General features: G+C 50.2%; 1 protein-coding gene across 1 annotated transcript; it reads left to right on the forward strand.

Moving 5' to 3' along the window:
* Positions 1-5,825: 5,825 nt before the first annotated feature.
* Positions 5,826-9,900, forward strand: DLX6 (distal-less homeobox 6). Its single transcript, XM_063101385.1, has 3 exons — positions 5,826-6,276; positions 7,540-7,733; positions 9,649-9,900. The coding sequence occupies exons 1-3, from the start codon at positions 5,826-5,828 to the stop codon at positions 9,898-9,900; spliced, it is 897 nt and encodes a 298-aa protein (XP_062957455.1).
* Positions 9,901-11,299: the final 1,399 nt, after the last annotated feature.

The raw sequence follows: 11,299 nt of genomic DNA on the forward strand, positions 1-11,299 counted from the left end.
GAAAAACGGTCTTCATTTATTTTTCTGTTGTAACAAGAGAACCACCTAAGAGCTCACATGATAGCAAGAGGATGTTTTCCATCCCAGGTTTTCCTGAAGAGCTGTCCCAAGCCTGGCTCTCCCTCCCTTAATGTTGAGACATTTGCTGTGACTTTGTTATTGTTACTCTTGATGAAGGGATGAAAGAATTAAACAGAAGATGCTTCGAGGCATTTAGGAAGACGCTTGGGCAGCTATATTAACTCCTTATTATGCCTAAAAATAGTCTGCCATTTCCTGTTGGTGCTTGTTCCCTGCCATTCTAGGGCTGCGTTTATCCTCCAATGGACAGGGGGTCCTGCTTTCCAAAGACCGGCTTGATTAAATCTGACTTCTAACACCCCTTCCCTCTCCCTTTGCCCTGTCACATTTCTCAGCAGGGCAAATATGGGGGGTCTCAGCCCTGGTTTAGCCTACAGATTAAAAAGACAAACATCAGCATTTATCTTGTCTTAATCTAAGTGTTTAAACATTGTTGGGTTCTTTTTTCCTCGGCTGAAAGATGAGTGTTTATATAACAGGGAGCAGGGTCCTAGGCTTCCTAAAGAGAAAGAGAGATATAAGAAAGGAAGAGTGGGAGGAAGGAAAGACAGACATAGAGACTTTTATATAGGATCCCCAAGTTAGGGAAGATAGGAACGTGTATTGTTTTCCCACTGACTCAATTCTGGGCCCAGCATATCAACTACCTTTATTAAGAAAGGTTTAGGTGCTCTCTCAGACACCTGGAAATGGAGTCAGGGGATGAGGCATGCCATGTCGATGCGGAAGACCTGGTTGGCTTTGTCTTCATAACTCCACTGGACTACAGATTTAAAAATGCCTAGAGCAGGGCCCTCTAGCTTGGGACATGCTTAGTTAATGTTCTCCAAACTGGACAGTCTTGAAAAACTCTGTGAAGCCCCCTGGTGGGCCAGTGCCATGTTGGAGTTTCCTAGCTGCCCATTCTTGGGACCTAGGACTGGAGAGATGAAGAACATGTTGTCCCAAACTTCAGTGAGGTGCTTTCTGGGTATGGAATAAACAGAGTCCACTTGTTAGATGGATTTGGGGGAGCCTAAGGAGGATGTTAATATGGACATTACAGTTCTGTCAATAGAGAAAATAAGACTGAAATCTCAGTGTTTCCTTGCATAGCCTGGCCCTTCTGGCTACTCCTGAAGATATCATCATTGACCTGGGCTAAGACAAGGATAGAGACAGCTCCCATGCGCCCTGGAGTTTTCACAGGTGTGTTGGGGGAGGGGAGAAGGGTGTCAAGGTTTCCAAGATATCAGGCACCCTTTACTTACACACATACACAAACAGAAATTTACAGTGAATGAGGAAAAGACTAGCAGGAATTTTTTTTTTTTTTTCCACCAATGTCTCCTGTTGAGAAGGGGGTTCTTAGCATGGCTCTGTAAATCAATACCAAGTTATTTCTGTGAATTCAAAGGCTATTTATCCAGGTCTAATTTCTTTAGAATTAACATGATAACTGAGCCCCACTTGGCAACCAAACCCAGCCAGGCCCTGCCTGGGTTGAATGTACTTCTACCCCCTGTGAGGCTTCAAACCCCCCTCGGCACCCATCACATTCCCAGGCTTATGTGTGTGCACAAACACCATCCAGAACTGGAACAGAGTGGTGTTTTCTGACCTGAAGAGCCCATTCTTCTAACAGTGGCCTCAGGCAGGCAGACGCACAAGGTCCTGTGTTGTCAGTATTCAAGTATTTCTCTCTAAATAATATTGACAGATATAACACAAGCCCCAACACCTCAACATCTTAAAAAGCAAAAAGCAGTTTAGCCCTCAAATCCTGCCTCTTAAAACTTCTTAGTGCTATGAACCTCAACTACTCAGGTTGTAAAAGAGCCTTAGGCCTCCGACTCCCCCAGATTTCTGGGCTTACTTCATTTTGAATGATAAAGGCTTCGGCCTTTCCCGCCCTTCTCCCACCCGCAAAGGTTGGCCCGGGTTCCCCTGCGGGCGAGACAAAGAGGTAGGTAGGAGCCAGCACCCTGCCGGCTGCAAACTCGGCGCCAGGGCCTGGAGACCCTGAGGTGTGCGCCTTTCAGCAAGGCCCCGAAGAACCGGGATATCGCCTCTTGCAGAGGAGGTGGAAGTGCCGGCTGGACTAGGGCAAACCAGAGGTGACTCCAACCACATCGCCTCGGCTCGTTACCTCCGCCCATGACACTGATCGAAGGACTGAGAAGCAGAGCTGCCGGGTCAAACTGGATAGAAATGACTGTTAAGAGAGATCCCCGCCGAAGACAGCCTCTGCGCGCCGAATGGCTGGTGGCAGAAACCACACATGGCAGCCACTCGCGGAGCCTCTCTGGCGCGCTGTGTGGGGTCACACTAGCTCTCCGGCTCTCTATTCTTGGGACTGGCGGGAAAGTCGGACGGTCATGCCTGCAGTTTGGCTTCTGTCCCGCTAGTGCACTCAGAGACTGCTATCAAGCCCGGAGGGTCCCCTCGCTCGCTCCACTCCCCGCCTGGGTCGCACAGCAGGTCTCAGGCAGGACCTTCACATATGCGACAACCGCCACCTCGGTGCAGCTGCCCACTCGCTCCACTGAAAAAGGGTGCAAGGATTATATCCACTACCTAATGAGGGGATGAGAGCCCTTAGGCTACAACCCGGACAGTCCCAGCCTGCCCAGCTTCCTCAGGGAAGCAAACAAATAAGAAAAATAAAGTTATTTTGCAAATACAGGCTGCTCCGCCCGGGTCTGGTGCTCAAGTGCGCGCGGACCATTCCGGGCCCGTCACGACCCACCCCGCTCCGGGTGCGGTCGGAGTTGCGGGAAGCCAGCGAGAAAGTAGCGCACCTGCGAGCATAAAGGGAGAAACAGAGACAAGCATGGGCTGGGGGGGGAGGGGGGGGACACGCCTTCACCGTGTTAACAACAAGCTGCAGGGTATAAAGCAATAAAACTGCCACGTCTACCTGCTGGCTTTGAGGACATTACCAACAGGCTACGCGCGCAGCCCGGGTGCACCGAGAGCGCACGGGGGTGTGGGGCTGTGTTTGTGGGGAATCTTCTATTTTCCTGACCTCCCCTTCTGTCCGTCCCCCACCCCCCCTCGGCCCCAACACACACACACATCTCCCCCTTAGCCAGTCCACCTTTCATTTTCCTTGAAGCTTTTTTGTTGTTGTTTTAACTTACTGCCGATTTGTAAACGCGTGGATCGGGTTACTAGCTCGCGTGATAAAGTGCACCTCTTGTTAAAAGGAGGGGAACAAGGCACGCCACTTAAAAATGAATTCAGAGTTACTGAACCGGCTCCCGGGACTCAAGAAGTTAAGCACGGCGGGCTGGGAAAAGGAGGGGGAGAAGAGAGCAAACGCCGCTGCCCTGGAAACTCTGCAGAAAACCCGCAGGCAGTGAGCTTCGGGTCTTCTGATAAATTGAAGTAAGAAAAGAAAGCAAGACAGAAAAAGAAAAAGAAAAAGGCAAACTGGCCTGACGATGCCTGGAGACCTCGGCTGGGAGCTGGGAAAATCAATTAGTGTAAGCCGCTGCCGGCCGGCTTCGCGCAATGTGTAAATAGAGTCGGAACAGCTCCCTGTGCAGCCACCCTTTTCTGGAGTTACAGGGGCGAGCAGCACCACTAAATTCTCCATTTCTCGGGTTCCATGGGTCCCGTAATGTGTGGGGTCCAGGCGAAGTAGGGTGCAAAGAAGTTCCCAGTAGTTTTCCCAAAGGGAGACACAAATTCGTCACTGCAGCCTCCAGACACGGCGACACAACGTTGTTATAGTGTACATTTTTCCGTGTGGTCACAGACTCTCGGCTTATGTCTCTGCGCAGACCGAAAGCGGCGCAAGACCGCGGCGGTCTGCAGGTCTCTCCCACCCAGTCTCGATTCTCTGGCAGCTTGAGCTCCCGGCGCCTTCCCGCAGCCCCCGGACCCGGGAACCCGGCGCTGCCAGGCCTGCCCTCCTCTGCGCCTGGCCCCGGTCCGGCTATCCTACCTGGTGGCCGGGCCTGAGATGTGCACCGGGTTTCCTCTGTCTCTGCTCGGCTGCCTGGACCTGAGTGGGTCTGGAGACTGGAGGGATAAAGGCTAGATCCGCAGTCCTGGGCTGCTCCGAACTTAATGTCTTTCCCCAGTCCATCTTTGAAAGAGAAGTGGTTCTACCACCTGGATGTGCGGATATAAATCCCCTTGCAAATAATAAATGGATTAATAATAACAAGGTATGAAGTTCTTTTTATAGAAAAAAAGGAGAGAATTGAAACTAAATGCGGCAGTTAGACAACCATTTTGATAAGAGGATAATTGAGGCGACACTGGTGTATAATTAGAGGATAATTTATGCTATATCCACTTTTATTCCACCTCCCAAAATAAACCCAGTCCATAATCATTACAGGCAAATTGTTCTGAATTTTATAGCAGCAATTTGAACAAAGTACTGCAGTTAATCATGGGAGATTTTTGTGTATTCCTGATTAGAACTCTAATTGCCTCCTTCCAGAAAGTAAAAATAACTGTAAAACGACTCTATTTTTATCATTAACAATGTTGACAATAAAATAAAATCAATTGGAATTGTAATCGAGAGACAAATTTAGGACGAAGGCACTTTTACTTGGGTAGTTTATATTGTAATCAAGATTTGCCAAACCACTAACCGCATGTATCATTTGCATATATTTGAAAGCATTACAGTAGCTTCTGTTTTCAATAGGAAAAAATGCATTACTGTCAGTCCTCCAACGATTTGCTTTTAGAACAGACTGCTGCGTTCTGGAAAAAAAAAATCCCCCCCCCCCTTTGTCTAATATATAGGAAATACGGCCTGAAATGACAGGAACCTTGCCAGAACAGAGTCTGATTTTTCTTTTTCTTTACTACCCCCCCCATGGGGTGGAGCCCAGGTGTGGGGGTTCTTCTCTCTATGGTTTCAATAAAGTACGACTAGAAAAAAATCCACTGTGACAGGGCGCTCCCGCGGGAGTGTAGTGGAACTGGGGTGGGGGGAAGGTCAAGGGAGGGGGCCTGGCTTTAAATGCAGGGGGCACTGCTTCTGAGCGAAGGCAGCCTGCAAGGGTGCAAAGGGATTGAGAGCGAGCAGCTCCCAGCCAGGCTGTTACCGGGCTGCGATTTGGGGAAGTGGGGCTCCGGGATTTGGGGCACGAGCTGCAGCGGGAAGCGTCGGCGTCCGGCAGGGCGGAGGCGCCTCCCTCCCCGGCGGCCCTGGGTGCCGCTCAGCGCGGCCCCCAGCTGCAGCTCGGGGCTGGGATTGGAGTTGCCGAAGGTAGGCGAAGAGCTAGGAGAGCGGCGCACACGCCAGTAGAAGCCGTGCGCCTGTGACGTCAGGGGGCGACTGACCAATGGGGAAGCGCTGCCCTTTGGAGACAAACCATTCGACTCGTGGCGTCTGCATCAAGTCTGAAAGCAGACGCGCAACTTTCGCAGAATCCACCTTAAAATCTCTGCCTTAAACTGCACCAGCCCCCAAAAAATCCAAGGGGGGAAAGCAGGGGGGGAGAGCAGGTTCCCCCCTCCCCCTCTCCTCTCCCATCCCTCCCCCTTCCTCCTCCCTTTGAGTTAACAAGGCCCCGCTCACTATATCTCTTTATATTAAAAATATATATATTAGAGAAGAGCGAGGGAGAGGGAGAACCACCTCCGCCCCCTCTTTTAAAAAAATTTTTAAAATATTTTTTTTGCAAGGATCCCAAGAGCTAAGGTGGCTGCAGAGGGGAGAGCGGCGCGAACCAAGTGGGGGAGGGTGGAGGAAACCCGGGAGAAGGCTTTCTCCAGCCCCCAAAGTTTTGATGATGACCATGACTACGATGGCTGACGGCTTGGAAGGCCAGGACTCGTCCAAATCCGCCTTCATGGAGTTCGGGCAGCAGCAGCAGCAGCAGCAGCAGCAGCAGCAACAGCAGCAGCAGCAGCAGCAGCAGCAGCAGCAGCAACAGCAACCGCCGCCGCCGCCGCCGCCGCCGCAGCCGCACTCGCAGCAGAGCTCCCCGGCCATGGCAGGCGCGCACTACCCTCTGCACTGCCTGCACTCGGCGGCCGCGGCGGCGGCGGCTGCCGGCTCGCACCACCACCACCACCAGCACCACCACCACGGCTCGCCCTACGCGTCGGGTGGAGGCAACTCCTACAACCACCGCTCGCTCGCCGCCTACCCCTACATGAGCCACTCGCAGCACAGCCCTTACCTCCAGTCCTACCACAACAGCAGCGCGGCCGCCCAGACGCGAGGGGACGACACAGGTGAGAGGCCGCTTGGGCAGCTCGCTTCTCCCGCCTCCCGACTGCCCCCCACCCCGCCCCGCTCACTTCCTCAACGCCCGGGCCTCCGCCGGCCCCCTCCCCCAGGCGGCCCAGCGCGTCCCCGGCAGGGCCCCGTGCGCGCCCGCTCGCCTGGCGCCTGGCTGCCGGCCTCTCCCAGCCGGGCCCCTTCCCGCCGCCGCGGACCCCCGGCTCCCTCGCGGCGCGGCCGCCTCTCTCCCCCGCCTCCAGCGCGCGGCTCGGGCTGCGCCCCCGTCTCGGCGCAGGCTTCGCTCCACAAGTTGATCCGCACTGCGCTCTCCAGCCCGCCGGATCTGTGCGCCCTTTGCCATGCTCCTTCCCTCCGGGCTGTAACCCGTCCGGAGTTTGCCTGGACTGGGGACATTTCTGGGCCAGAACTGCGGAGCGTGTTTTGCCTCCCAACCCACGCTGCGCAGGCAGTGGCCTAGTTTGCGTGGGGCGCCCGAGGCGCCTTGGTGACTCGGAAGAAAGCTGGCGTGGCCTGCGGCTCTGGTTAAACTAGTGACAATTGGGCTCTTTCCTGTGGGCTTTGAGGTGTCCCCCATCCGCACCCCTGGCTGGGACCCCTCCCTCTGGGTTTTCAATACAATGTTGGCTGCTCCTTTGTTCCTGAAAGCAAAGCAGAGGGCCTTGGGCTGATGGTTCTCAGCACCTGAGGGGCACCAAGTTGCCATGAGAGGCGCAGCCTGCTCCGACGCTAGTTTGAGCGGCTGGTTCTGCTTTGTTTGGGGTTTTGGTCCCTCTTAGCAAAACCATTTACAACACGCCGCGGGGGCTTGATGCACGGGGCTTAGAGCTGGTGACATCAAGTTAAATGGGCGCACAAACACCCTGGTGGCTCAAGCACAGCTTCAGAAACTGTAAAGCTAGGCCGAAGGGCCCCACTTGGCCCGGAGAGGAGCCACCATACAGCGCCACACGTCCCAGACAGCTGCCCGCGCCGCCTCCGCTGCGGCTAAGGGCTGCTGTTTGCCCATGGACCTTGGGCGCTCTCTTGGTCCAGGCACTGCGCAGTGTTAGAATCAGAGACCGAGTCAGGGGAAGTTTGCGCAGCCGCTGGGAGCACACGGGCACCGTGAACCCAGAGAAGTCAGGGCGGCGTGGGGAAGCTTCGAGGAAACCCTTACTGGGCTTTGGGGAGACCCGGCGCAAGGCAGGCCACCCGCAGGGAGACGGCAGCAGTGGCCTCACGCATGACCGCTCCTCTCTGTCATTTGCTTGCAGATCAACAAAAAACTACAGTGATTGAAAACGGGGAAATCAGATTCAATGGAAAAGGGAAAAAGATCCGGAAGCCTCGGACCATTTATTCCAGCCTGCAGCTCCAGGCTTTAAACCATCGCTTTCAGCAGACTCAGTACCTGGCCCTTCCCGAGAGAGCCGAACTGGCAGCTTCCTTAGGACTGACACAAACACAGGTAATTCCCGAGAAGCTCGAGTATCCCTGAAATGCTGACCCTGCTTGCAGATCGGACAGGGAGCACATAAGGAGGAATTCTTGGCCTAGTCAACCAAGGATGGAAGGAGCTTAATGACAAATGCTTTTTGCTCCAGTTATGCACTTTACTGGGATGACACAGTTTGGAATAAATGATCTGGTATTGAATACTGAATTGGATTTGCATATGCTCCCAACCTTCGGCGACCCCACCCCAGCCTAGTATCGTTAGGTGACCAAACTCATAGTTCAGTCGAGTCCTATTACAGAACAGAACAACATGAAAGAGAATAAACATGTAGGAGAAAAAGGTGTACAGACCAGGAGACAGAGTAAGGCCCACCTTTCTCAGGGATCCTTTTGTGGGCCCAGGGAGCTAATAAGGATTTCAACTCATTGACATAGAAAGAAAAATTATGAAGTGAAGTAGGAAAAAAAAAAAAAAAGAAAAAAAAGGCCCGATAGGCATAGACTCCAATAGAGTTTAATAAAGGCACCCATGTACAAGTGAGGTTGGTTTTTCTCAAGATTGCTGTTAAGCTCGGTGGTACAGTCAACTTGGTGATGGGCTGGTGCAGTCTGTGGTACCTCCTTGGAGCACAGAACTTGGGGGCAATGGCCAAGTTAGAGATCAAATAGAAATGCTCCCCAAATTATAGCAGGTGAAGCCACAGTTAAGTACAGTTGCTGAAGTTCTCCTATCCCATTAATTTGAAAGACTTATGGGACATTTCAGATTTCACAGGGAGGGGCTTAGGTGGGTATATTAGGACCCTGATCTTAAAGCCAGGCTGCAATCACCTGAGGTTTTTGTCCTTGTCACTTTACTTAGCTGCATGGGGTGATAGGCCTCATCTGCGGTGGGTGATCTTCAGCAAGGGGACTTCAGGTTTTATGATACTATTGCCGGGGACTGATTGTGTAGTGCCTTAAGACAGATGCTCCTCATGCTCTTCTTTTCAATTTAGCTTTCTTTTTTCTTACCATATTGCCACTGAAAATATTTGGGGTTTGATATAAAGGGATTCCAGCTACTTAGTGACTTGTATTCCTTTTGGAAAAGCAGATTCCTATGGCAGAGGATGTTTAAAGGTAAAGGAAGTTGCACCATAGAATTTCCTTCTTCAAATAGAGTAGATTTGGAATATTGGCCTAGATGTGCTCCTATCCCAGATTCCTGATTCACATTTAAATTTCAGAAGCCCTTTGACTTTTAGTGACTACACTAACAGTCATGTGATGATTGTTGACCATGATTTAACTAAGCAAAATACAAAGTAGGGAATGAGGGCGTTGTGGTCCTTAATCCCTGCAGGATTATGGGGATATATTCATGTCTGGAGAAAGATGCTTCATGCATAGTCTATTGTATGTGCAATATATGCACAGATTTATTTAAGGCATTTGGTTACAAATGTACAGGCTTTAATCTGTTATAGTCATGAAATCTGTTCATGCTCACTGTGCATGCATAGAGATGCCAGCTTTAGGGGTTGGTAAATATAAAAACACCTGAGAAGGTGCATTTAATTGTATGGCTTTGATCAGAAAAGTGCTCCTGTTAGAAATTCTTCTTTATGCTTTGGACCCAGTTATCTCCTTCACTTTATTTCTTATTTTATTCTTATTTGTGCTGTTGTTTTAAATCCAGGCTAGCATCCAACTCAAGAATTACAATGACTTTAGGTATCCAGACAAGATACCTAGTAGCTGGTGGGGGGAGGAGGGAGGGGGTGGAAAAGGTTAGAAAGAGGTGGAAGGAGGCGGGGACTTGGCTTGGCGTTTGCGGTGGTTTTTGTTGTTGTTGTTTTAGACACTGCTTTCAAAGCCTCAAGTGACGTGAGAGGCACCGGTTTGATGTTTATCTGGCCTAATGATTACTGCATTTCTTCCAGGTGAAGATATGGTTTCAGAACAAACGCTCTAAGTTTAAGAAACTGCTGAAGCAGGGCAGTAACCCTCATGAGAGTGACCCCCTCCCGGGCTCGGCGGCCCTGTCGCCGCGCTCGCCGGCGCTGCCTCCAGTGTGGGACGTTTCCGCCTCGGCCAAGGGCGTCAGTATGCCCCCCAACAGCTACATGCCTGGCTATTCGCACTGGTACTCCTCTCCACACCAGGACACGATGCAGAGACCGCAGATGATGTGAGTTGTCCCAGGGAACACCCTAGGGAAACATCTGAAGAAGACCAGGAGGATCCGGAACATGTTTGCATCTGCCAAACAGAGCCGAAGGAGCAGTCTCGGGAGAACTCGTATGTGTGAGGAGACACCGGCCGGGCGCTTGCTCTTTCTCTCTCTGGCTTCTTTTCTCACTCTTTTCTACTTTTCATCCCTTTTTCCCTTTCCTCCATTCCTTCCCTCCTTCCCCTTTCTTCTTTTTTCCTTTCCTTTCCTCATCTGCCTTCTCCCTTGAACAATCTCAGTAATTGATCCTGCATCTCAGAGACAGAGAGAGGAAAGAGAGAGAAAGACTGGTTTCTATGCCGGCACTTCTGAAACCCCTCACTGTAAGGATATTTTCCCTAACCCCTTGGGATCCAGACTCTGAGCCTCCTCTCTTCTCTTTGGGAGTATCCATCAAAATGACTTTTCTTTTTACAGACATTTCCCCTCCACCAGAAGAATCTGCACAAACATGGCAGCGTTTTTACTTGTTTAATGAGCTTAAGACATTACATGATGAAAGAGAAGCATTTGGGACTCCTGCATTTTTATTTACCAATCCCAGACTGACAAAAACAAAAAACAAAAAAAGAAAGAAAGAAAAAAAAAAGAAAAAGAAAAAGTAAAGACTCTCACATAACAGCCCTTTTCTAAAGTAAAAGAAAAAAATCAGCTGTAAGATTAGAACATTGCCACAAAAGGAACGCTGCATGTTTTACCAAAATTCAATGACCAGGAATGATGATAGATTTAAAAAAACAAACAAAAAAACCAAAAAAGATCTTTCCCCATCTTACCCCCAAACCCTGAATTGGAATCAGGAAAGACAGAGGAAACAACCAAAATCACCATTCTATTGCTTTGACACATTTACTAGGTGAATTGGTGGCATTTACTAAGCTAGTAGGGACGTTTATATTGAGAAACATTTCTGTATATATTGTTGAATTTTAGTTGTACATATACTTTGTATGTTTTTGTCTTCTTTCATATATGAAGTAAAAGCCACAAAATGCTGGGAGTGTCCTGTATATTTTTCTCTGTGTGTCTCTGTCTCTCTCCCCCCTCCCCTCCCCTCCCTCCCATTATATTTTCTATCACTCTTAAAAAAATTCCTATTTCCTAATATGGGAAGCCCTATATATAAACATCAAGTGCAAAGATGTCGGTTTGCACCAGTAGCTTTTCTCTTAAGTATTTCAACACTAACCACGGCTATTTTCTCAGCTTCCTTTACATATTAAGCTTTTATTACAATTTCTACACATTTATCTATTATTTTTTTAAACATTAGAATGACCTATCCCCAGGTTTACCTCTAGATACCCAGTAGTTTCTAGTGCTGAAACTGAATACTCTCTTTCCCCTTTTCCCAACCAAAA

This window comes from Cynocephalus volans, chromosome 6, assembly GCF_027409185.1.
Source record: "Cynocephalus volans isolate mCynVol1 chromosome 6, mCynVol1.pri, whole genome shotgun sequence".
NCBI lineage: Eukaryota > Metazoa > Chordata > Mammalia > Dermoptera > Cynocephalidae > Cynocephalus > Cynocephalus volans.

Excerpts from the sequence above, each read along its gene's own strand:
- DLX6 (XM_063101385.1), top strand. The coding sequence starts at position 5,826 with ATGATGACCATGACTACGATGGCTGACGGCTTGGAAGGCCAGGACTCG. Across the intron at positions 6,277-7,539 it reads GACGCGAGGGGACGACACAG|ATCAACAAAAAACTACAGTG; the intron begins GTGAGAGGCCGC and ends ATTTGCTTGCAG. Across the intron at positions 7,734-9,648 it reads TAGGACTGACACAAACACAG|GTGAAGATATGGTTTCAGAA; the intron begins GTAATTCCCGAG and ends CATTTCTTCCAG.